The 26,995-nt window shown below is 38.9% G+C and overlaps 3 protein-coding genes and 1 pseudogene across 5 annotated transcripts in view; 1 reads left to right on the top strand and 3 right to left on the bottom strand.

Moving 5' to 3' along the window:
- rols (rolling pebbles) overlaps positions 1–4,502 on the bottom strand; it is a 66,524-nt gene extending 62,022 nt beyond the window's left edge. For 2 of the 3 annotated variants that reach the window (XM_064689132.1, XM_064689131.1), the window contains exons 1-2: positions 4,354–4,501; positions 2,064–2,993 (exon numbers count right to left, since the gene is read on the bottom strand). In XM_064689132.1, coding sequence (XP_064545202.1) covers positions 2,064–2,985 — 922 coding nt within the window. In that variant the 5' untranslated portion in view covers positions 2,986–2,993; positions 4,354–4,501. Of the gene's footprint in view, positions 1–2,063; positions 2,994–4,353 lie in introns of all 3 variants that reach the window. The other variant, XM_064689136.1, reaches the window with a different exon arrangement.
- Positions 4,503–11,624: 7,122 nt separating this feature from the next.
- LOC135433348 (uncharacterized) lies at positions 11,625–22,285 on the top strand. Its single transcript, XM_064689366.1, has 7 exons — positions 11,625–12,611; positions 15,476–16,384; positions 16,449–16,568; positions 18,319–18,766; positions 18,926–19,053; positions 19,124–19,298; positions 21,077–22,285. The coding sequence occupies exons 1-7, from the start codon at positions 11,632–11,634 to the stop codon at positions 22,103–22,105; spliced, it is 3,789 nt and encodes a 1,262-aa protein (XP_064545436.1). The 5' UTR covers positions 11,625–11,631; the 3' UTR covers positions 22,106–22,285.
- Positions 17,879–19,857, bottom strand: LOC135433179 (pickpocket protein 28-like; annotated as a pseudogene).
- Positions 22,118–26,838, bottom strand: LOC135433212 (sodium-independent sulfate anion transporter). Its single transcript, XM_064689209.1, has 6 exons — positions 26,735–26,838; positions 24,044–24,644; positions 23,695–23,970; positions 22,950–23,622; positions 22,715–22,894; positions 22,118–22,649 (listed from the first exon to the last, which is right to left on the bottom strand). The coding sequence occupies exons 2-6, from the start codon at positions 24,632–24,634 to the stop codon at positions 22,534–22,536; spliced, it is 1,836 nt and encodes a 611-aa protein (XP_064545279.1). The 5' UTR covers positions 24,635–24,644; positions 26,735–26,838; the 3' UTR covers positions 22,118–22,533.
- Between the last annotated feature and the right edge of the window lie 157 nt (positions 26,839–26,995).

Consider the following 26,995-nt stretch of genomic DNA (forward strand, 5'->3'; position numbering starts at 1 on the left):
CCCAAAAGTAAGGCAGAACTTGTTTGTCTAAATTCTAAAGCTTAACCTCGATCTAGCTGAAATATCAACAAAAATTACTTTTTTTTAAGCCTTTTTGGTTTAATAATAGATTCATGTTTTGGTGCCACTGTGCGCAGCGCTGAGAAGTCTGACATTTAACCCTTCGCATAAATTTTCATCAGTTTCTGTGGTCGTTGCCAGTTTGGCACGGAATGGCACGTAAATTACTGTGACATTGCACATTGCAGCATCATTTTGCAATTTGTTGAATGGATTTGTTGCATTCTATGCCGTTTTTTTTATTGATTAGTTTTAAATTAAAAATGATCGAGCGTAGCGCGGCGATCGGGGGCGGCCGGCTGCGGCATAAATCTTAACAATTTTCTTATTAGAAACTGTCAATGTCTTCGAATTTCACCCGAGGATAGTCAACCGATTGAAGGATATATAAATATATATATAAATATATATGTGCATATGGATAGATATAAGTATGAATGTATCTATTTCGATGATTTATGACCCTGACTGGCCTGTTAAACATCTGTGCGAAATGGGCTGCCTGGCAACCTGATGGCTTTCACTGCATCTCTCTCCCTCACTCACTATGCCTTTCTCTCTCGCTCTCTCTCTGTCTCTCGCTCCGCCATGTCCATGGAGCTATTTTGTATGTTGGTTTTGATGTGGCTATGAATATGGCTTCGTTTTGGGGGTCAGCCACCGCCTTGCGGGCCACCTTTCTAATGCCGAGCATTGAAAGGAGTCTGCCCCTCGCTGCGACTGGGTCATTAAAAGCTTTTTGCTGCTTGTATTTGTCCGGTAATGAAGGATTATAAATGGGTTAACTGTCTTGATGCATTGATGGATTGCCTCGCTATTGCCAATCGGCATAGGAAAGTGCACCAAATGGGTCAAAGTGATATTCAACCGGAAAAAATGCGATCATAAATTCATCAAATAATGCCATTTTACTAGTTAATAACATTTTTAATTGCCGACGTTGTCCAAATTTAATTTAGTCATTTCAAATTTTAACTAGTCTAATTGAACTAAAATGGATTGCAATTCGAAAGGCAAAAACAGGGCATGGGAAATAAATATATAAACTCTATTTTGATACCCTTGTAGAAGGTATGTATTACAATTTTGACATGAAATGTGTAACGCATGTAAGAACACATTTTCGACCCCATAAAGTATATATATTCCAGATCAGTATCAGCTTATATAGCCATGTCCGGCTGTCCGTCCGTCCGCCTGTCTGCTTATATGCGAAATAGTCTTTCAGTTTTAAAGCTATCGTCTTGAAGCTTCGCATTAGTCTGTCTTTATATTGCAGGCAGTACATATGCCTGAACCGATCGGATAGGACTATATCACAAAGCTGTCATAGAATCGATTGGTCGAAAAGTAGGTTTTCGGATGCCAAGACATTTTTCAAGATATTTTTATCAAACTCAGCATTTACGAGCTTCACTATTCTTATCTTTATTTAATTTATATATTAGTTAAAATTATTTTTAAGAATTTGTCAAAATTGAATGGCATTAAAAGAGCTCTAGCCTGCACCTGGAACTGTACAAAAATGTAACTCTAAAGTCTGATTTCAGACTTGACTAACTCTTGTGGTTTTCTCCGATTCTTTTCTTGATCTAAGGATAATAATAAATGAGTGCATATTCTAAAAATCGAACTTATGTCTTCATAAAGTGTAATAGGGCTAACTCAACACAAATAAGGTATCTCCAGCCCTAAACTGCGAAATACGATAAAAAAAAACCAAGGAAGGAAATCGAAATTTAACGGATTTCATGGAATGGGGCAAGGTTTTATAATTATACATACACAAAAGACGTTCTTTTGTTTAATTTGTATTAAGCTTCTCTTTCTTATAATCTCTGAGATCGACTCTATGCTTGATGGTAATCGTCAAAGATGACTACTTCTACCTGTATATATACTTTTTTAAATGGGTAGCAATAAAAACCACAATTACTTTAATTTAAATTGATCTCTAAACCTTAAAACAAAGTCTTTGAAAAATTGGATGCCTTAGTACTCACCGCTCTCAGCTGCACTTATGCACTTGGCTGCAGTTTGCTCGTCCAGCTCCTCGGCGGGATTGCCGTCCCCAGTGTCCAGAACACAAGTCACGCTGGCGGAGCTCCAGTCCAGGGCGCTGACACCGTCGCTAGACATTAGCGATAGATCCATTGGTGGCACTGAGGCGCCACGTAATGTGCTCGTGCCGTTGATGCCACCATTGGCGCCGGCGGCGCACAGCGACACGCTCATCATATACTTGAGATCCAGCGAGGAGTTCATTGAGCCGCCATAAATGGAGCTCGTCTGCGAGGCGCAGGTTGAGTCGAAGCTGCGATTGTTCTCGCGACGTTTCTCGGGCGTGGCATATAGAGGCTCGGGCGCCTTCTTGGGCGTCGTCGCGACGGCCGACATGTCGCTGCCAAAGGAGCTGTTCAGGGTGCCATAGCAAGAGGTCATCATGATGTCGTTGCGATTGAAGTTTGGCTGCCAGAAGTCCTCCTCCTCCACATTGCCAGAGTCGGCCAGCTCTGTCTGCGTTTGCTCCACGGCAATCAGCTCGTCCAGATAGTCGGCATCACACAAACGCGACTCATCAATCATGGCAATGGTGTCCAGCGCATCATCATCGTCCGTTTCCTCCTCCGCCTCCTCATCTTCGCCCTCTTCGTCCTCCTCCTCTTCAGCTGCGTAACCATGCCCAGCGCTTAGCTTCTGAAAGGTTTCATCTGCCTGCTGCATCAGATCGTAGGCGCGCGGTATGGATGATCCGTGTAGGGAATCCGAATCGTTCTCCTCGATGCAGGACAAGTGGCGTGTGCGAAAGCCGTAGACAATGCCGCTGGCATTGATGTTCGGGGGCGGTTGTATGGGCAGCGGCGGCGTCTCCAGCTCCAGCTGCTCCACGTCCATTGACTGCAGCTGCATTGTGGCCATTGACATTGGGTCAGCTGTAAAAGAGAAACGTGTGTAATTAGTTCAAATGCACAGCTTTACTTGCGAAGACATTGGTAATTGCACATTAAAACGTTAATTGAACGTCAATTGGAGGGGCCGGGGGTTGGCTGGGACCTAGTCGACGCTCGACTTTAACGATCAACCAAATGTGCCATAAAATGCAGCGAGAAAGCAGAGCTAGCTCAGGCATGCCGACGGCTGAATACGCTTGCACAACAAAACTTACGAGAGTCTATTTTAGATAATTTGATATTTTTCACGAAAAGTTTCTCATGCAAGAAATAACTGCGCTCGCTTTGCTGCTTACCTGTTACAATTCGCAACTAGTTGGAGCGTCCCGAAATAGTTCCTATTGAATCTATATGATAACGCTTTTGCAATAGGGATTCAAATTCCTGGCAGCAGCAAAATCGTTAAAAATCAAAGAGTTATTAATTAAAATTCAATTTTTACCCATAATATCATTAGGAGATATATGACATAGTAGTAGACAGACAGACATCTGCTCGGCTGTTAATACCGATCAAAAATAAATATATATGTCTTTTGGATTGCAAATATAAACACAATGCGTATTACATTTCGTTACGACATTCGAATACCCTCTCCAATTCGTAAAATGCCGTAAAATGGCAGCCTAGAGGCGCAGCGCCAGCGGAAATGACCTCAACTCCGCGCTGCTCTGCTCTGCTCTGCTCTGCTCGCTCTGCTCTGCTCTGCTCTGCTCGCTCTGCTCTGCTCTGCTCGACTCGGCTCTGCTCCGAACGCAAGTTTCCTGCGCTTTGTGTATCTTTAGGTGCGAGCTTGTAAATGATAAGCCTACAGCTTTAATGCTTCTTAATGCCAAGGCAATGTGAAATTGTTTCAACACAAATCTGGCAGCGCACAAGCGCACACGTTTGGTAGCCAGGCAATTGCAGACAGCAAACACAAACAGAGAGAGAGAGAGAGAGGGAGAGAGAGAAGTCGAAGACGGAAGTGGACCCCAAACGATAGATGCGCACGCAACTTCCCCCATTTATGGGCAACTCCATTTGGTGGCCCCCTGCAACGATTCTGTGTGCGTCTGTCTGTGCAGCAGCGTAAACTTGGGTGTGGGGGGGGAGGTGCGCGGTGCGGAGTGTGGCGCGCGCGCTGTTGACGTTACATGGAACTCGTAATAGTTCTGCCGCCGTCAGCGTTGACGTTTGCCGTTGCATTTCCACTGTCAACATGCAATGTCGACGCACTCTTGACATTTCCAGCCGCTGCCTCAAGTAGCTGCGCCTTTTCTTGTTCTTGTTGTTGTTGTTGTTGTTGCGCTCGTCTAATGCTCACTATTTTTAATTTGCGGGCCATTGGGGAAAAACTTACACAAAGACAGCGTCGCCGTTGCAGTTGCAGTTGCATTTTCACTTGGAATCGGATCTTATGTTTGTTGTGCGGTTTGGGGGCCGAAAAGTAACTGCAACGTTTGCCTCAAATAAACATTTTAGCAGTTTATGTTTGTTATCGATGCTCATTTCAAAAGTATCGATGCCAATGGCTTTGCTGCTGCTCTGCCACTTTGTTTGTTTGCGCCTGTCCGCATGTTGTCACTTCCAGCAACTGTCTATTTATAATGCTTACACTGTGCGCCAGCTAAAACACCTGAAAACACCTGTCCAAACGGCAATTGAGCCTATTTGAGAAATAAAGTGCTCAAAAAAAGAGCGCACAATTCGCAAATTAGCCACAACGTGTTACCAGCTCTCGTGCAAGTTTTTGCAACTGGTTCAAATTGTCACTTTTTTAACAAATTGAACTAGCTAAGTCGCTTGCAAATTTTTGCAACTGGTTCAAAATGCCAAATTTCTTCAAAAACTTGAACTAGTTTATTTATCGAACTTTGAAACTGTTTACTGTTATTTATTCTTTTATACGCAGGCTGCAAGCTCCCCAGTAAAGATCACATTTAGGTATGTAATATATATATGAAAATAAGTACGACTTGCAATACTTTCGGTATAACGGACAAAAACTATAATCATATAATCATAGAAGACAAATCAAGTTTTAAGCCAAAACCTGGGTACAGGGATGGCGAACCTGAAGGCAGGGAGTTGGTTCGGAGAATATCAAATAAATTATAAATTGCGCTCATTTGGCAAGATATAATATGTTGCATATGTTTCTTTAAGTGTACTTCACAAAAGTCAATATTCTTATTTAATTTAAAACCAATTTTAAAAGAATTAAATTGATTAAAGTACGCTATTTTCATTGAATAGCTAATGCAAATGCTCATATAAATGTAATATTTGTACTATATCCATTTGTTCAGTGTAGATTTAACACGAAACTAACGCAACAAATAAATTTTAAATAATTCTTCTTTAAGTGTAATTTACAAAATCAATGTTATTATTTTTAGCAATTTTAAAAGAATTAAATAGATTTTTAGACACTATTTTCATTGAATAGATAATGCAACTGTTCATATAACTGTTATATTTGTACTATATAAATTTGTTCAGTGTAGATTTAACACGAAACTAACGCAACAAACAAATTACTCGAGGCGACAAGACAATGCTGGCTTGGCTAGGCCAAAAATAGATCAAGAAAACTATCGCTTCGGGATCGGGATAGGCAGAGGAACTAAACGCAGCGATGTCGTTACTTTGTTGTTGTTCGTGTTGTTGTTGTTGTTGTTCGTGCTGTTGTTGTTGTTGTTGTTGTCGTGCGCCAAAGCGGGAAAATGCATCGGGGAACAGTTGGCGAGGCAGAAGTCAAGGATCCCCAGCAAACTGCATTAAACTACTTTCGTCTCTCAGTTTATTGCCTCGGTCTCGTGCGTTTCTACTTTTAGCTGCGGGCCCGGGGTACTCTCGGTTGTCTGACTGTATCTGTGAGAATCTTGAACTTGTGCCGCGTTCACTCTTTTTTTTTTCTCCTGTTGTTTACGTTTTTCCCTAGGTTTTTCCATTTTTTTTTTTTGTTGAGTTGGAAAGTAAAATGAAAAGTGGAGGGAGCGTCGCTTTAGCTCGAGCATGCGACATATTTCAGTCTCTTTCCAATTTAAATTGAAGCTGTTCTGCGCTGTTATACACTTGAACAGGGTATTACAATTCTCGCACGGAAGGTGTAACGCATAGAATAGGCCCCATAAAGTATATAGATACAAAACATAATGATCAAAAACTCTTCTGTCTTTCAAAATATCTTGAAAAACGATCGAGCTTTGTAATTCTCCTCATATGCCTGCAAAGCCGTGTAGGGTATTTGTGCTTCGGCGTGCCGAAGACAGTCGCTCTGTCTCATTATTTTCTTTATTTGTGCGCCGCGTTCCACACATTGGCACTTAAATGCATTGGGATGTGGTCACTTTAGCTTCGAACACTCATGGGCGCTATATTTGGTCTGGCATCCAGCATTTGATGCAACATGGAAGAGGCATGCTAATTCTGTCAACTGGCCCTGACATCAAATTACATTCGCATTACTCAATTTTTCGGGCAGGCAATACTTAAGATCAATCGGAAATTTTCTCTGATCTAAGGATTTTCTCTTGTCTCATGCAACAAAGCCGAAAGAATTTCTTTTATATGAAACAAATTTTGTTAGGATTTTGTTTTACGTGATTACACTCGTTCAAATAACGTAAAAAAAAGTTTAAATAATTTGATCTATTTTAGTAATTTTTTTTAGTATATTTTATACACACCTCTTTGAATGTATTTTATTTGAATATGTTTTAATTCCTTTTTGTTTTTAGCAATTGAACAAATTCAAAATTTGAATATCAACTAGTTTGGTTGAGCATTTAAATAGTTTTAATAATATTTAACGAAAAATTTGGTTTCTTCTTCTCCTTCTATGTTTATGCGAGTAATCCTCTTTGGTATGTTTGGTTGGTTAGGAACTGTGTACAATTGTTTATCACTAATTAATCAAATTCATATGCACATTCACTGATAATCCAAGGCACTGAATATATGTATTTGAAATCTTATACGTATCTATATCTTATCCGTTCGATTTGTGGCCGTATCTCTGTACCGAGCGCGCGTTGGAATGCAATTGAAATGCTGCTCGAGCTGTGGCACAGTCAGCCCCAATAGCAGCAGCAGCAGCCCTCGGCAACGAGAGCACGACTCGGTCCCGTCGGCTACTAACTAGACAATGATGAAGAAGAAGAGGAGAAGACGACAAACGACAGGCATCTAAAAATAGAAGCAGCCGAATCGTACGCGGATCCGTTAGATTCCTTTCCCCAGCAGACGATGTGTCTGTGGCACCCCGCGAACAGTTCGAGAATATGCAAATCCCAGTTTATAATAGATATAATATAGAACCTAAGAAATACAGAAGATAAAGGTATTAAATATAGAAAGAACCTGAAGGTAATTTCCAATCAAAACCTTTTTTTTATTTCAAGCAAGATATCAATGGATCCATTAAGCAATACAGCTTTTAGTCATACATTCCACTTATTACGAAGTTCCAACCTGTAAGATCCCAAAACTTACCTTTCATCCAGCCTAGCAACTGTACCGTGAATCGAATGAATCGAATGAACCAAGTCTCTCCGAGCTACAGGATTCGTGTGCAGTTCATTCAACCCGGAGACAGGAGTTGTCGTACGGACGGAAATTGACAAATATATTTCATGTTTTGAAATTGGATGACAACGAGCGGGAGTAGAGAGCGTAGCTGCGAAACCACGATGACAGCGACAGGGCGACGCATGCGCAGCAGAGTTTGTTCACCTTTAGCGCCTGCATCCGTAAGATAGATAGATACATACGGTACAGGCACTAAGTAATTGTAGTTACGCACGGATTGTATTACAAGAGACCAAGTTTTCGCTTCAGTGGAAGTGTTTCTGAGGGGAACTCGATTTGTTCTTGTTCTTGCCGCTTGATTTTTCCAAGCAACTGTTTCAATTTCTGTTGCTCTCTATTTATCTACGGCCGCACTAATATCATTTCCACTTTCCCCAAAAGGTGGCTGCGTGCCTTGTTCGGGGTTGTGCCTGGGGTGAATGATTTGTGACACATTCCCAAATCTATTCAGATGAGATATTCCATCAAGTTATCTTTAATGTTGCCTTTTGATTTTTGCTTGTGTTTATGATTAATTATTGTGGGAAAAATACATTTATGTTTTTAAGAGTTTCTCAAGCAAGTTTGTTTTTGGGATTTAATCAGATTTTAGTTCTATTTATAGAGAGCATACCTAAAAAGATGGGACTATTTAGAATTTGATAAATTAAATTAGCTCTGCATCAGGATCCGGTAAGTATAACGTTCTATGTCACCAAGAATTGTTCCAAATTCAATTCATAAAACAAGTAAGAGGTTCTAGTCGGGAGCTCCCGACTATGAGATACCCTGAACCCTCTTATTCCAAATCAAATGCAGCACGCGCTACGCGCTCGTTCGATTTAGTACTAACAAAGATAAATTAAATAAAAAAGTTCCCTTGGCAGGGTTTGAGCTCGCAACTGACCGCATTACTTGCTGCCACCTCTACTCAACAGCCACACCAAAAATTGAAATTTAATGAGTAAAAAACAAATTAAAATAGCAGCACCGAAAACAATACAATCGCAATTGCAATGCTGTTGATAGAACTGTGTGTGTACATGTATTCAGAAATTTTTGCAATTTGCGCTAGCTGCCGCAAACACTTGGGTAGCCAAAACTTGTGTTTCTTAACGGATCTTGATGAAATTTTCAGCAGTAGGTCTTATTGTACTATAAAATATTGGTGTATTCTCAAAATGACAATTGCATTTAAATTGTGGCTTATATTGGTGGGCAGCATAAATTGGTTTATTAACATGATTTATAGCTATGAGGTAGTAGCGGGAAGGTGGTGATAGCTATAAAATGAAAGATACATATGTATATGTATAGGATATATACATATATTCTATTCTAGAAGCTACATGTCAAGTTTGGTGATTTTTGGTGATATTTGCCGAAATTGCTCAAAAAACAAGATTTCGATATCAATTTTGACCGATTACTTGGAAACGGAGCAAGTTGTCGAATTTTTGAAATAAGCTCGATCTGCGCAGGCACTAGGAGGACCTACAGCTAAAATTTGAAGGCTCTAGCTTTGATAGGTTCTGAGATCCTTTCGTCCTGACGGACACACGGACGGACGGACGGACAGACAGACAGACGGACATGGCTAGATCGACTCGGCTCGAGTTTTACCCATTTTTAATGGGTATTATTTATGTCATTAAAAAACATCTTTCCCTCAGCCAGGTGGTAATAATAAGTTTGATTGTTTGTACAGAAAGTTTTTCAATATTTAAAGGTTTTTTGAAGCACCCGAAAGTATGCAACACATTTCCCTCCAATTTTATGGAGCAGTTCCTAGATATCTGGGCTGGGTTATATGGGTGTTATAGATATTCCGGTCCAACTTAATAGATTAGCATTTAAAAACCTTTGGATCACTATGTAATACACGTGGAAATGGTCTACCAAAAGGTAATGGAAAAATGAAACATTTTTTTCTTTTCATAACTCAATAATTTTGAGATCTGAAAGTGAAAAATTTGTTGGTCTCTGAAAGTAAATAAATTGTTCCTAATTGTTCCAGACTAAGACTGTTATGTATATAAGATAATATATTCCATTTGGTGTGTACGTTCTGTAAAAAATAAAATCTGTTTAATAGAAAAATATATATATGGAAGCATAATATTAAAATACAATGTATATATATATAAATATGTAATACAGACGAGCATTACCCAGGCTTGCCCATTGTTAGTTTTGTAGCTCAGCCCGGACTTTCTTGATCCCAGCGACTATTTGAAAATATATTTCAGGTCCATCGAAAAAAAAACTATTAATTGAAATCAACGGTGAGAATCTTGAAGTCGAAAAATAAACTTTCGTTCATTAAAACTTATTTCCCCATTTTCGATCCATATCGCGAAAAGCGTATCAAATAAATGTTAAGAAAGATCTCTGAAACTGAGTTTGTAGCCGAAGTCAGTCAGTCAGGACTAACAATTTTATATAAAGAGATAAATAATAAAAATATATAAATATAAACAAAATATATTTATTGAAAACTATAATACAATGCAGTAAAAGGAATTTTTTTTTTTAAAGCGATTACTTCCAAATAGTTAAACCTCAAAATTCCTCTAATAAAAGGGAAAAAATATAGGAAATCGAGAAAAGTTATCAATGAACGGAACAACCTCATACTACGCGGGCCCTTGAAGGAATTAATACAAAGTTTTAAGACCCCAACTCTTTTAGGTTCCGAGGTCGACGTGAAATACAGAAAAACGGACGGACAGACAGACGAACAGACAGACATGGCTAGATCGACGGGACTGTTGATGCTGACTAAGAACATATAGCCTCGATCAATGGATTCGAGGTATAAAAACAATAAGTTTAAGTCGGGGTCAACGAACTCGTAACACCCGACCCATAGTATATTTTGCAACCATTTATATTAGTTTAATCAACGTGCGGTTAGGGTAATCATATTACAGTTGTAATAATAATGATGATAATAATAATAATAATAATAATAATAATAATAATAATAATAATAATAAAAATAATAATAATAATAATAATAATAATAATAACAATAATAATAATAATAATAATAATAATTGAAATAAAAAAAAAATAATAATAATAATAATCATAATATTTATAATAATAATAATAATAATAATAATAATAATAATAATAATAATGAATAATAATAATAATAATAATAATAATAATAATAATAATAATAATAATAATAATAATAATAATAATAATAATAATAATAATAATAATAATAATAATCATCATAATAATCATAATATAATGAATAATAATAATAATCATAATATTAATAATAATAGTAATAATAATAATAATAATAATAATAATAATTATAATAATAAAAATAATAATAGTAATAATAATAATAATAATAATAATAATAATAATAATAATAATAATAATAATAATAATAATCATAATAATCATAATATAATGAATAATAATAATAATCATAATATTAATAATAATAGTAATAATAATAATAATAATAATCATAATATTAATAATAATAATAATAATAATAATAATAATAATAAAAATAATAATAATAATAATTATTATAATAATAATATTAATAATTATAATAATAAAAATAATAATAATAATAATAATAATAGTTATAATAATAATAATAATAATAATAATAATAATAATAATAATAATAATAATAATAATTATAATAATAAAAATAATAATAGTTATAATAATAATAATAATAATAATAATAATAATATTAATAATAATCATAATATAATGAATAATAATAATAATAACAATCATAATAATAATAATAATAATAATAAATTAAACTTTGACTAATTACACATGACTTCATCAATAAAAAAAAAATATTGCGTATCCCTTGTATAACCCAACACAAAACAATTATTTCCCTTTTGTTTATGAATACAAATTTAAATTTAGGTATATTTGTACATCGATTGAAGGTAGATTAGGTGACCACAGTGATTTCAATTGATTATATTTTAATAATAGTAATAGCTCCCGTATATAAAAGGGGCAGCTCTGGAATCTGGTTTCAGTGCGAGTTGCAAGGCTAAAGATGAAGGCAGTTGCTCTTCTGTTAATCGTTGTTGTCGTCGGCTGCATCCAGGCGCTCAGCTACGAGGATGTGCTGGCTGCAGAGTTCGAATCCTTTAAAGTGGTGTACGAGAAGAGTTACGAGGATGACAGCGAGGAGCAGCTGCGCATGCAGATATTTAGGGACAACAAGGAGCTGATCGATAGGCATAACGAGCGCTATGCCGCTGGCGAAGAGACCTTCGAAATGGGCGTGAATCAATTTACGGACATGCTGGCGACGGAATTCCGGAAAATTATGCTGTCAAATCTGAACATCAGTGATTTTACGTCCAGCATTGAGTACATCTATTCGCCAGCAAATGCTGAGATTCCTAGCGAAGTTGACTGGCGTGAGAAAGGCGCAGTTACGCGGGTGAAGAATCAAGGACTCTGCGGATCTTGCTGGACCTTTTCAGCCACGGGCGCTCTGGAGGGACAACATTTTATCCAAACTAATCAATTGATTTCGCTCTCCGAGCAGAATTTGCTGGACTGTTCCGGTCAATATAACAACAATGGCTGTAGCGGTGGATGGCCCATCAACGCTCTGATGTATGTTCGGGACAACAATGGGTTGGATAGTGAAAGGGCGTATCGGTATGAAGGCCGTGTTGAACGTTGCCGTTTCCGTCGCGATAGTGTTAGCGCAACTGTCACAGAGGTGATACAGGTAACCCCAGATGAAGACGCATTGGCCAACGCCATCGCCACAAAGGGTCCAGTTTCGGTTTGTGTCGATGCAACCTATATCCAGCACTATCGTGGAGGCGTCTATACCCATCGCTGTTACGATCAGCCGAATCATGCCATGCTTGCCATTGGCTACGGTCACGACCAACGCGGCGGCGACTTTTGGTTAATCAAGAACTCCTGGGGTGACTGGGGAGAGCAAGGCTACCTGCGCTTGGCACGCAACCAAGGCAATCTCTGCAACGTGGCTAGCTGTGCCGTATTTCCGGTGTAGATGAAACATAATATACATGTATAGATAATCTACATATCAAACATAAACTATTTAAAGCATTAAAAGATTTATAAATAACCATAGTAAATTAATTAGACTTATTCCGAATATTTGTATTAAAACCTAACTAAGATATACAATTAACAATAGGTTATTTGATTGTGAAATTGTTTTAAGGAATAAATAGGAGTTTAGCGTTTGAATGTAACGGCTGCCAGCCTCTGCAACCGTGCGCCGCTGATCGGCTGCTGCGAGAGCGCAACCTCACTACGATGGTGAACAGCGAAAGTTCCGAGGTGAATTCGCGAAAAGTTGTGGTGGAGTTGAGCTTCCGACGCAAGCGCATGACTTGCCAGCATTGCATCATTTCGGAATAAATTGTAGGAGGGGAAAAGTTTTATTTCTTGTGTCGTTTGGTTTGTATTCCTACCTTTATTGTGTACATTAAATTAATAATTTATTAATAGGATCTATATAATAAATAATTTATTTAAAAATGTAATCAACCATCGCCCACAAAAAGCCTTAAACTGTCATTTGCTGGACAAAAAGTTGCTAGCTTCCTAAATTCATAAGACATACATACATCCCTTGGCATTTTCCGAAAACCCCATAAAATATATATTTGTATATATATATTATTGATCCGATCTGGCCATCCGTATGTATGATCGTAAGAAACTCAGAACCCATAAGAGCTAGAGACTTGAAATTTAAATACGAGATTGCCCAATAATCGATCATTTGTTTCTCGCTTCCAAGCAATCGATAAAAATCGATATCGAATTTCTTTTTTTTAAGAATATTTCATAGGTTTTAGGAGCTAGACGTACAGATTTAATATGTTGCTTTTATAATAGTTTATATGTATATATCATTTTATAGCTATCGCCGCCCCTCCGCCATCATCAAATAGCTATTAATCAAACAAATAAACCTATTTAAACTGCCCACCAATTTAGGTGACAATTTTAATGCAATTGTATTTTTAATAACAAAAGAATATTCTGTTGCACAATAAGATCTACTATTGAAAATTTCATTAAAATCGGCTAAGAAACACAGAAGCTATTAAACAAAACGTGTGCTTATATTGACACGTGTTTACGGCAGTTACTGCAAATTGAAAGAATTTCTGTATACATGCGGGTCTTTAGTGAATGTTATCATTGTTTTCTGTGCTATGTGTATGTTCTGCAATTTTAATACGTTTTTTTATTCAAAACTAAATTAATTGTTTGCATGGCTGTCGCGCAAAGGCGGAACAGGTATAGAATGATCTGCTATGGGTTCGAGTCTTATTTTTAAATTTATTTGTATTTATTTTATTGGTAGTCCCCTAGTCGGGAATGTCTAATGAAAACATTTATTAATGATTATACAAGTTGCAGTTGCCCAGTAAATACGAAATTAAATTTCTCTTTGACATTGGCTAAAAGCTGTTATATGAGAAGGTTAATTGCCTTTGGAGACAGCCCGACCTCTTTTGAAGAAGACTTCTTAGCTGGTCCAATGATGAACAATTATAAAAATCTGTCGGTCTGCTTGCAAAGTTGAAAGCGACTGGAAAAGGAGAAGACATGACTTTGTGACTTAGAATAACTGCAATCGGTTAGAAGAGTGCAGTAGCTGAGATCATAGGCTGTAGGCCAAAAAAAAAGGATAATTTTGATAATTGGTTGTTGTTGTTTCTCATAGAAACTGTTCTCAAGATATTGGTCTGAGCTATGGGCTGACTAGCGCCATTTACTTCGATTGTTTGCAAAACGGAAAACAACAAAAATTCAATTTTAAACTTATATTTTACCAATAATAATCTCGACTTTTGGCCAACAGCAGAAGTAGCCGGGTGTTGATTTTACTGAAATTCTAGTGCATAAATGTGGAATTGAAATATGTGTAAATACCTGAAATGTAGTGCCTGCAACAGAGAGACGGATATATGTAAATATTCATGTGGATAGCTTATAGACTGAGGAACTAGTTTGCATAGAAACAGACAGACAGACAGATGGACGTGACTAAACCAACTCGATGCGGATCTAGGATATAGATATATATGCATGGGATCGGATATGTCTCTTTCTATGCGTTACACATTTCATGTCAAAACTATAATACCCTCTACAAGGGTATACTAAAGTGGGATCCAATTGTTTATAACATAATACAAAATTATTTATTTAGTAATCCAATCTTTCGCTTTTTTCATATTCTCTACAATTATTTTATTTTTTTCCGATTTAGCTAATCTATATTATCTTTATAGCCTGAAAATGGGTATATTGCTTTTGTTCAAAAATATGTAACAGGCTGCAACAACGATCCTAAAAAGTTCAGGAATATATATGTCTGATCGGACGACAAGCTGATTTGAGCCTAGCCTAGCCGAAACATAAGGAAAAAACTGGTTCTATGTCTCGTAAAATAAGCTGACAACGAGAATCAGCCAAAGCTAATAAACTTATTTGTTTGCAATCTATAAACAGTTCAATGAAGGTAATTTAAAGCCTGATCCATGCCCTTTGTTTATTTATATTGACTTCCTGACCTACTGATAATCGCCTAAAAGTAAAAGCGAAATATTGGGCAGCCGAGCTTCCGAAAGATTGCCGCATTTCAGTCTATTTACGAGCGTGCTGAGTGCAGTTGAGATTCGCATTTAAATTTAAAAAAGAAAATCAAAGTGCTATCAAAATGAAATGTGTTTTGTTTATATATATTCTATTTATGAGCCTAATGCTGATCATAGCTGAAACAGAGTTAAGTAAAAATGAGGTAAAATTAGATTGTTTGTCAATGTTTGTGTGCACTGCAGAAAAGAAATCCTTCTTTTTTATTAGTCTTCTTCGGCAAACAGAATAGCTGAGGAGGAATGTGGAAAGTACATATATAAGGCAGTGAGACCTTTGTTAAAGTATATACACCAGATGAAGGAGGAAATTGAAGGCAAAGACAGAGAAATCAAGCAACTGCAGAAAAAACTGAACAAACGTAATGATTTGGTCATCGAGGAATTGACAGCTCAGAATGAATTCTACAAACGAACTATTGAAGAGCTAACGAGCAACGTCTTATCAATAAAAGAGGAAATCGGTAAACTCAATCCAAATGCTTTGAAAATCCAGGAATACGAGGAGCAGCTGGAGAAACAAAAGAAGCTAATTGATCAAAAGGACCAACAAATATCCGAAATCAAAAACGAAATGAACATTTGTGCCAAGAAATTAAAAAACTGGCAGGAGAAGCCCGTTTACAGTGACTGCACCGACTTTGCTGATACTCCGGGTATTTATATGATTAACCCGGATCAAGAAGATTCGTTCAATGTACTTTGTGATAGTGCGACAGCAGGTCCTGGCTGGATTGTTATCCAGCAGCGAATCAATGGCAAAGAGGACTTCTATAGGGATTGGGCCACATACCGTGCCGGCTTTGGAAGCTTTGAAGGTGACTTCTTCCTCGGTCTCGAGAGGATTCATCGCTTGACGCGCGCCCAGCCGCATGAGCTCTACATACATATGGAAGGATTTGATGGCATCAAAATGTATTACAGATATGGACAATTTGCCATCGCTGGCGAGAACGATCAATACAGACTGAAAATCTCTGCTAAGGCTGAGGGCCATGCAACATTTAATAAGTTAGATTACCACAACAATCAGAAATTCAGCACATACGATCGTGATAATGATAATTGGAGTAATGGCAACTGCGCAAGTAAAGATAAATATGCTGGTGGCTGGTGGTACCACAGCTGTGTAGGAAGGTATGAATTGCTGGAGAAAAAATTGAATTTAATTTAATTTAATTGTTTTCTTATCTTTTTTTAGCAATTTAAATGGCAAATACTATGATCATAAGGTGAATGAATCGAATGCCATATTTTGGGAACTATTCGTCTCGTTGAAAACAGTCAAAATGCTTATACGACCCAAGAGCTATGGAAAATTGTAATAGGGGTATTCAAAAACATATACAATCTTTGAACTGTATGATATTTATTACAAAAATCCAATTTTTCATTTTTATATTAAATCAATGGAATCAGTGGGCTAGGTCCGAGAGAAACAATATTAAAGGTCTATTATTTTACGAATATGCTTTCTTTTTTATTTCCAAGCAGTTATTATCGTAAATGAGATGTTTTGGGATTGTAAGCTGCCTCATTGTTTTTAATTGGGGAGTTAACATCATATGGGATATGAAACATAATCGAAGCTCAAATAGTTTAGCATGCCAAATGCGCACAAATATATGCAGACATGTTTCTATATACTAAATTTGAGGAACTTTCGTATAGCTACATTATAAAACTAGTAACAGGTTCTAGTCGGGAGCTCCCGACTAGGGGATACCCTGAACCCTCTTCTTCCGACAAGCGATAGGTATAAAATGAAAGATGCTTGATATATATGTATATACTATTCTAGAAGCTACATGTCAAGTTTGGTGACTCTAGCTCATATTATTTGCGGAAATTGCCCAAAAAACAGGATTTCGATATTCGAGCTTTATCGACTACTTGGAAACGGGACAAGTTATCGAATATCGGAAACAAACTGCGCGGGGACTAGGAGGATCTACAGCTAAAATTTCAAGTCTCCAGCTCTTATAGGCTCTGAGATCCTTGCGTTCATACAAACGGACGGACGGACAGACAGACGGACGGACGGACGGACAGACGGACGGACAGACAGACGGACATGGCTAGATCGACTCGGCTATTGATGCTGATCAAGAATATATATACTATATGGGGTCGGAGATGCTTCCTTTTGCCTGTTACATACATTTGCACAAATACAATATACCCTGTTTACCCATTTTTAATGGATTCCCTCTACCCTCTTAGACATTTGGCTTACGTGTTTCCAGATATGAGAGAATAGTAAACTTCGTAAATGCTGAGTTTGACGAAAATATCTCGGAAAGCGGAATATTTTTGCTTACAAGAACCTCATTTTCGACCAATCGTTCCTATGGCAGCTATATGATATAGTTGTATATCCGTATATCCGTATCCGTATGTATATGTCATATACATATTTACTGGGATGTGAGCAAAGTTTCGTAAAGATAGCTTTAAAACTGAGAGACGGACATTGCTATATCGACTCGGCTGTTGATACTGACCAAGAATATATATACTTTAAGATTTAAGAGATGACTCCTTCTAGCGTTTCGAGGCAAAACTATAATACCCTCTGCAAGGGTATAGAAACATACATATGATTCCTTTATAGCTTCCTATAAAATTTGTTCTGGAGACTTTATTGTACTTTTCGTTGGGAATTATATATTTTGTGATTTGCCCGATCTTGAATCCTTAAGAGTGCGTACTTAGTTGATTTGTGTCTAATATGTTGACTCTGTTTCGACGAGCAATGCACCAATGCTGGATGTACTCGAAAAGTGAGCGCAGAAATGTGAAATAGAATAGTTCCGAAATGAAAACTACACTGAAACCAAACATTAGGCTCATTATGCCGCCGGTTAATGCTGGAGAAAAAACAAAAGATATACTACTTATATGGCAATTATTTTAATTGGCGCACTTACACATATATTCTGTGAGGCCTGTGTACGAGGAACGCACATAGCTGCGAAAGTAATTGTCATCGTGGTAGAAATTGACTATGGCCAGGTTGTTGAGAATGAAATCCGTTGAGAAATTTCTGAAGTACTCGTTCTTGACCCGAGCACCCTGCTGGTTAAAGGGCATTGTGGGTATTGCGAATGGATTTGGAAAATATGTGACATCGTGGCAGCTGGTCAGGCAATGCTCCTTGCACGCCGTACTCTCGCCATCCACATTCTCCAATTCCGCACGATTGAGGCAGTCAAAGTGCCTCACATGGCAGACGGTGGCATTGCGGTAGATCAACGGCAGGTGATATGGTATGCAGTTGCAGAGCCTCAAGAAGTACATCGCATCGCACTCGGCCTCACAGTTCCGGCGTGTGTAGTACCTATAAAAGAGCAGCTCCTGCTCCTGCTCGTCGCTGAAAATGCATTGGCGCCTCTTCCGGTCGATGCCACGTATGCTTGGCACAGCCTCATAGCTATTCGGCACGATCCTATAGTTGGTCTCGTGGCCGAGCATTATCGGCAGGCCGGATTCCTTGAGACGCGGCTGATCAATCGAGTTGTACAAGAGCACCTAAAGAAGAAAATAATGTATGTATTTGGAATAAAATTATTTATTTATTATTATAATGAAATTTTGTATATATCATACCTTGAATCCTTGTCCATTTGTGGATGAGCAATAATAGTCATCCGTGTGCCCGTTGAGCACAATCTGTAGACCATTGGCAACGCCTATGCCAATGCCCCGACGAGGATAGAAGCCCGCCGGCAGATGCTTTGGATAGCCGCTAATGGGGTTCCAGTCCACGGCAATGTCCGTGAGACCTTTGGACGACGTGTAGTCCCGTAAAGAAGATGCACTTCAACATGCAAAGATGTCTCTTTATATATTTATTGATATTGGTTATTAATAAAGAGGTTCACCTATGCTTGTATATATAATACGGATGGAGGAAGTTGAACACGCAGCAGAGGCCCTCGTCAACGAAGAACTCTCGGAAGATATCGGTGCAGGGCAGGCTCTTCTGTCCGAAAATACACGAGACGATCATCTCATCGCATTTGTGGGAAACTTTGACGATGAAATTCGCGTACGTGTCGCTCTTGGAGCGAGGTTTCAATGATCTATAATCCGTATAATTGAAATCCTGATTGCAAGTCTTTTGCAGCATCGCATACTCCAAAGTTCCTCTAAAAAAAAAACATATAGAGATGTACACATAGATGACACATAGAGTATACACATAAGTATACTCACGGTCGAAAGTTGGCTACTTTTGAGTTCTTTGCCTTATTCATACTGCACACGGTTATCGCCGGAAAGGGTATATCCTGTATCGGTGTCATGGTCGAACTGATGCCAATGATAACTGGCGTGCTTTGCCATTTGTTGAACACATTCACGGCCAGTAAACCTGGCCAGACATACAACGAGAACGAACACCTTGGCGAAAAATAACTGCACCCAACCTGGCAATTCATTGTCCCACACATATTTCAGACCCTGCAAAGATGTGCTGCGCAGAAATTCCTTGGTTTTCCTCTCAAAACATGTCCACAATCTCTCGACCAGACGTCTTTGTAAAGTCATTTCAGAAAACTGCGCTCAAGCCTTTTCAATTTGGGTTCTTATATAGGTGAGTACTCTATATTCAAATGTAATTACCTAATTGTTTTCCCTTTCAATCAGGTTAAAAATACGGATTAATTAAAGTGGTTGCTTTAATGACTCTTACCATACATCATTAAGGCACAAGCAAAATGTGTAGTATAGGGTATTGGGGTAATCTAGTCGAGGGTGACCGAGTGGTAAATACCCTATACCCCGCACCATAACATATACAAAAATATAAAAAAATATGTTTTCAAGCGATTGTTGCAATAGAAGCCATATCTCTTTATATAAAACTGTTTGTCCTGACTGACTGACTGACTGATTGATTGATGATCAACGCACAGCCCAAACCGTTAGAGCTAGGAAGCTGAAATTTTCACTGTAGTTACCTTATGTAATGTAGGTGCACGTTAAGTCAGAATTTCGGGAAATTCCACCCGCAAGTGTGGAATAATCGCGAAAAGCGTATGCAACATTTTTGTTTACCATCCGATCGGCCTCAAACTCATTTTCAATGATCTTTGTTCAAATTCATTTGAGAATTGTTTCACACTTTTCGAAAAATGCATTCCTCCTTGGTAAAAATGGGGCTCAAAGATTTGGTGGGTTACGTTTCGAGCTCAAATTCATTTCCAAGGATCTATATGAAAAATAATTTGAGAGAGAATCCAGGCTTCCTCGGAGGAAAATGCGATTCAAAGATTTTTTGGGGGCAGCTTTAAGTTTCGTCCGATTAGCCTTAAACGTACATTCAAAGACCTACAAAATAACTTAATGAATAGGTTTTCAGCGATTTTAGAAATTACATTCGAGACTGTGGTAAATTGGCGATAAACGATTCTATAAAAGTTTATTGTTTACCCGTTCTGTTTCAAATCAATTTCAAAATTAATAACATTAATAGTAAGTGCATATGTTACGGAAAAAGCACCATCTCCTACTTTAAATATGCTCTATTAAAAATATAATTTTACTTAATACGTTCACTCTCGAATATAGAAACTATAGGAAATGACCCTTGATAAAGTATACGGGACTTCATCAAGTTAGAAGAAAAGGATTCCTTTGTATAACCCATAACAATAACAAAACTTTCCCAATCGTTTATGAATAATACAATATTACATGAAATATATTTTTAAATTTAGACATAGGTTTACATTGATTTAACGCTGACCACAGCGAATCAATAATATTTAAGTTGTAATGCGGTATTTAAGGATTTATGCGGGATGTAACTGCCCTATATAAAAGGGGCAGCTCTGGAATCTGATTTCAGTGCGAGTTGCAAGGCTAAAGATGAAGGCAGTTGCTCTTCTGTTAATCGTTGTTGTCGTCGGCTGCATCCAGGCGCTCAGCTACGAGGATGTGCTGGCAGCAGAGTTCGAATCCTTTAAAGTGGAGTACGAGAAGAGTTACGAGGATGACAGCGAGGAGCAGCTGCGCATGCAGATATTTAGGGACAACAAGGAGCTGATCGATAGGCACAACGAGCGCTATGCCGCAGGCGAAGAGACTTTCGAAATGGGCGTGAACCAATTTACGGACATGCTAGCGACGGAATTCCGGAAAGTTATGCTGTCAAATCTGAACATCAGTGATTTTACGTCCAGCATTGAGTACATCTATTCGCCAGCAAATGCTGAGATTCCCAGCGAAGTTGACTGGCGTGAGAAAGGCGCAGTTACGCGGGTGAAGAATCAGGGCCGCTGCGGATCTTGCTGGACCTTTTCAGCGACGGGCGCTCTGGAGGGACAACATTTTATCCAAACTAAACAATTGATTCCGCTCTCCGAGCAGAATTTGCTGGACTGTTCTAGTCGATATAACAACCATGGCTGTAGCGGTGGATGGCCCGCCGCCGCTCTGATGTATATTCGGGACAACAATGGCTTGGATAATGAAAGGGCGTATCGGTATGAAGGCCGTGTTGGACGTTGCCGTTTCCGTCGCGATAGTGTTAGCGCAACTGTCACACAGGTGATGCAGGTCCGACAAGATGAAGACGCATTGGCCAACGCCATCGCCACAAAGGGTCCAGTTTCGGTTTGTGTCGATGCAACCTATTTTCAGCACTATCGTAGAGGCGTGTATAACGTTCGCTGTCGTGGGCAGGTGAATCATGCCATGCTTGCCATTGGCTACGGTTACGATCAACGCGGCGGCGACTTTTGGTTAATCAAGAACTCCTGGGGTGACTGGGGAGAGCAAGGCTACATGCGCTTGGCACGCAACCAAGGCAATCTCTGCCACGTGGCTAGCTATGCCGTGTTTCCGATATAGACGAACCACAGCGATGTATACAGTTTTAATATACAAGTATAAATAATCTATTCAATAACAATAACAATATATATACCAAATGAAATGGATCTCTTTTGTGAACCCATGCGTGTCATGAGTTACTTACAGCATTAGAACATTTAAAACTTATCGTTGCTTAAACTAACTCAGCATATTTGCATTAAAACATAACTAATATATACAATTAACAATAGGTTATTCGACTTTGAAATTGTTTTAAGGAATAATTGGGAATGACATTGATCAAGTGGGATATGATGATTAACAGATAAGAACACAATTCTTAGGAATAGGTACAAAAGCAGTTTGATTTTGCATTATTAAAAGTATTAGTTCTTTGTGCATTGAAGCCACATTCTCGTATACAATTCCGCTTCGGTAGTTCTATAAGAAATGCATCGATATATTCACGTACTCTTTGAATTCAGTTTACTTAGTTCAGTTGCTTTTTCATCGGCGTTCTGCAGCATTTTCGACTCCACGAGCGGCGCTGTCACTTGTAGGTGCAGCTCATAGTCGGGCGCTGAAAGAGTGAAAAGTCGATATTTAAATTACACAGATATATATATGTATATATATATCACTCACTTTGCTCCAGTATGCACTCCAAATCGTTTGGGCACTCTATCGTGGGAAAATCAATGTTTGTAGACTCCTTCAGTATGACGCTAATATCCTTGTGAGCGCTCATTAGGAACAGCGGCACATTTGCCTTAGCCAGCTCCTTGTGCAGGCTGCCCATACCGCGTGCGGCGGTAAAATCGACATCTATAAGGGAACATTAAAACCATGCGCATTTGAGGAATATGAAAATATTGCTTACCATGCACATGCGCGCAGTCGAGGACAACGGGTGCAGTGCCGTGTGTGGAGATCGCCTTAGAGATGCCAGAACGAACCCACTCGATGGCCGGAAAATACAGCGAACTATGCTTGGGTCGTATCAGAATGTAGCTAATGCCGTTGATTGTCTGCAACTTGGACACGCTTAGCACGGGTCGCGCCGCACGGTAAACGAGAAAGGCCACATCAGTGCCGACGCCCAACAGCAGGCCAATCTCAACGCCAACAGCCAGGCTCATGACAAAGGTAATGGCGCCGGGCAGCAATTCACGCCGGCTGCAGCGCCACAGCGGCCGGATGACCTCAAACTCAATCATAAATATCACAGCCGAAATGATGACAGCACTCAACGCCGCCTTGGGTATATACTGAAAGTATGGCGCCAGCAGACCCAGAGCCAGCAGCACCAGCAGGCTGGTGTAGCAGCCGCCGATGGGCGTGCGAACACCACTCGCATGATTGACGGCGCTGCGCGAAAAGGAGCCCGTTACCGGCATGGAGCTGCAGAAGGCGCCGCAAATGTTGCTTAACGAGAGCGCAACCAGCTCTCGCGTGGGACTTAGCCCGGCGCCGCCGAATGCCTTCGAAATGGCCACATTGCCAAGCACCGCAATAATGGGCAATATCAGCATGGATGGTCCCAGATCCGACAGCTGCCAATTGAAGTTGAAATGATTTTACTATCGTTTAAAATGTATTCAAATATCCATCTGCTCGATACACACCATTTGCTCAAAGTCCTGTGTCTCCTCGGTGCCGTTCTTGCCCAGTATCCTGGTCTCGAATTTCGGCAGCGCCAAGCTCGGCAAACCGCTCTTCACCTTGCCCGTGAGTATGAAGGGGCAGGCGTCTAAATGCTTACACTGGCTATAAGCCAGGCCACTGGAGATGAGCACCACGAGAGCATTGCGTCCGGTGGAGGCAACCCAAATGCTGCCGCTTAGAAGCTGCTGAGCCCGCAAATTGTGTATACGGTTCGCCAGGTTGACGTTTTTCAGTCTCTGCGTGGCAGAAGATTAAATGTAATATTAACAAAGACTTGCAGATTTGCACACAGTTATTTAGTTGACTCACGCGCAGCAGCAGAAGCACAAGGATTGAGACTAGTCCCAGTGTTAGATCTCCACGACGCACCTGATGCAGATTGCCAAATACGCTCCGCATGGTATTGATAAAATCCGAGCCAGAGCCGCCGCGCAACCCCAACAGACCTTTCAACTGTGAGGTGCCAATGATGACAGCTGTGGCCGAGGTGAAGCCCACGGTTACGGGCAACGAAATGAGATCCACCAATGCGCCCAGCTTAAGGACAGCCATTGCCAGCTCCACCACGCCGGAGATTAGACACAGCAATATGCCATATGCCGGGCCCGAGTCCAGCCCGAACCCTGTATGCCGGCTGGTCATTAGCGCCAGCAACGCTGTCGGTCCAATTGTCACCTGGCGACAGCTGCCCAGCAGCGCATACACAATGCCGCCCACAAATGATGAGTACAGGCCGTACTGCGGCTCCAGGCCCGCCAGCGTTGCGTAGGCCAAGCCCTGCGGCAGCACCGTTAGGCCAACGGTAATGCCCGCTATCAGATCCGCTACCGCATCCTGCGCCGTGTAGCCCTGCAGCCACTTGAGGCCCGGCAGCAGAACAGTTAAGCTCTTTGGCGGCATATTGAGATGTCTGTAGTAAATGTTTTTGTTTTTGTTAATCCCCTATTATTGAACTGAATGGTGTAAATAAATGATAAAATTTTCTGAAATGCGGATCGTCCTTCTATGCGATTCTCATGGCCTGAAGCATCTTTAAGATCTTAATATACTTCTCAGTAATACGTATACAATAATATATAGAGATATAGGCAATTATTTCTGTCTCGCTTCATCTTTCCTTTTCTCTCTCTCACTCTCCCACCTTGCCCAATAGATCTTTGTCTCTCTCTCTCTCGCTTTCTCTGTGCCTCGTTCGCTCGCTCTTCCTGTTCGCCGCTTCTAAAACACCGCCTTTCTATGCGATTTTTAAAATTCAAAGCAATGCTTAGTAAGCATTACCACAGTTTTTTAATGATTGATATTTTCATAGCTATATTTTAGCAATTAATTAAACTGGCTCTCTTGCTGACTATCGCAAATGTGCTTTAAGAACTGTCTAGCTGAAGTACAAAAAGTAAATATAATAAGTCAAATTACAATAAACAAAAGAAAAACAATACTTCGAATTATTTCCAAGCAGCAAGGGTACGGATTGAGTTTCAATAATGTTTACAATGTGTCTTTATACCTAACCCCATTTTTTATGCTTAAACTCACAAAGCATAGAAATATTTGCACAAATGTCTCTAAACTTGCGACACAAAAAACACGTTTCACAAGCTTAGAACAAATTTTAAATGTCAATTTCTTTGCAAATATTATGAAAACGATTCTACGCCCGATCAGAACTCGTCGAGAGCTAAACAAAGACTGACAAAATTCAATGCGATCTCATCGGTCGCGTGCCGAAGATGTTTTTAGTCACACGACGTCGATTCAATTAGTTTAATAAGTGTGCGACACAAAACGTGATCATGTTCTGATCAATTCCCATTATCATCCGGCATTATATACCAAATACATACATATGCGATACGTAAACAAATTTCATAAACTCGCACTTAGTTGGATTTCTACAATTACTCATATAGCTGCCCAATAATATACAAGGTTCAACAATGAATTAAAATAAAAGCTTTGAAATGGGCAATTTTTATTTAGAACTGTAGCGAACTTTAATGAATTGCCTATGTTATACTTATTATGAGGAAACTATTCCAATTCATAATCAAAACCGCACGATAAGAACTTTATATGCTTAATATAATTGCTAAAACTTGTGTGCCTTTTTTAATTAAAGTGGTCTTATCAACCGATCCATTACAATAATAACAAGAGAGAAGTGTTTTCTTTGGACTACCTAAAAATATATATTTACTAGGTTTTTGCTTATATAGAAAGAACATTCTATAGCGCGTTATTTAAGGAACATCTTAAAAGCAAAAAAAATGTTCATAAAAAAAACTCCGTTTTCGAACAATCTTTTCTATGATGTGAGGTCCTTTGTACATAAAATATCTTATTTGAGGACGTTTCATTTATGTGTAAAAACATATGAATTTTAGATGAACGATGCCCAATAAACCAATATTAAGTTACGACAAAGTTCATTGGGTAATAAACAGACAGAGATGAAAATTCGCTACGAGCTTTTGTTACCGTTTTAAAACTGGCGCAAATGAAAAAATATACATACTCAATGGACAAAGTTAAAGGTTAAATTAAATAGGCATATGCCACGTGACGGACCCTATTTTGGGTACAGATTCAGTTCTAATTGTTGACGGAGCACGTCTCAACAACAAGTTAATTGAATATCTGCATGTAAATGGGTTTGTTTGTTCGAAGCCCGCCTTTTTGAACGGCTGAAGATCTCACTCGCATGTCAATGGCCAATTGATTGACTGAAATTGGCAAGATAAGAGAAAACTAGTTTTTGTTAACGCACATAAACAAAAGCCAAAAATCAATCAATGCGCCGCAACTGGATATGTGTAAGCACAGACAATCAAAAATATCATTACACTGAACAAGCTCTTAAGAAAATACATATATTTCGACTATATGCTAAATAGGCCAAGTGAAAGACGCTAAGGAATAACTCACTTTTCACGCCGGCAGAGGACGCAGCAGCAGCAGCAGTTACAATATATATATAAATCTAAATAAATCACTCTTTACCTGTACAATTGTTCAATTTTGTAGTAGAAAAAAATCACTTATTGCTTTAAAAATAAATTAAAACTGGCACAAGAGCCACCGGCAACAGCGCCCATCGATGTTGAAAGCCGTACTAAATCTTTGGGCTCAAAACAGTACGCTGATCGGTGAAATTAATGTTAATAACACATGCGATTTGTCTGCCAATTATACCTATAAAATTAGTTTGCACACATAATGTGCCAGCAAATTTACCAGGATTGCACTTCTTTAATTTGCTGA

The sequence above is a fragment of the Drosophila montana genome, unplaced genomic scaffold (genome assembly GCF_035044405.1).
Source record: "Drosophila montana isolate Dmon_TW-CO22-7 unplaced genomic scaffold, ASM3504440v1 contig_3217_1, whole genome shotgun sequence".
NCBI classification, from domain to species: domain Eukaryota; kingdom Metazoa; phylum Arthropoda; class Insecta; order Diptera; family Drosophilidae; genus Drosophila; species Drosophila montana.

Bases quoted from the DNA above. Each gene is read 5' to 3' on its own strand.
- LOC135433212 (XM_064689209.1), bottom strand. From the start codon at position 24,634: ATGCCGCCAAAGAGCTTAACTGTTCTGCTGCCGGGCCTCAAGTGGCTG. The intron at 22,895-22,949 runs GTAAGCAATATT...GTTCCCTTATAG, and splicing joins CGACTGCGCGCATGTGCATG to ATGTCGATTTTACCGCCGCA. The intron at 22,650-22,714 runs GTGAGTGATATA...TCACTCTTTCAG, and splicing joins GGAGTGCATACTGGAGCAAA to CGCCCGACTATGAGCTGCAC.
- LOC135433348 (XM_064689366.1), top strand. From the start codon at position 11,632: ATGAAGGCAGTTGCTCTTCTGTTAATCGTTGTTGTCGTCGGCTGCATC. The intron at 16,385-16,448 runs GTATGAATTGCT...ATCTTTTTTTAG, and splicing joins TACCACAGCTGTGTAGGAAG to CAATTTAAATGGCAAATACT. The intron at 19,299-21,076 runs GTACGTGTCGCT...CCTATATAAAAG, and splicing joins ACTTTGACGATGAAATTCGC to GGGCAGCTCTGGAATCTGAT.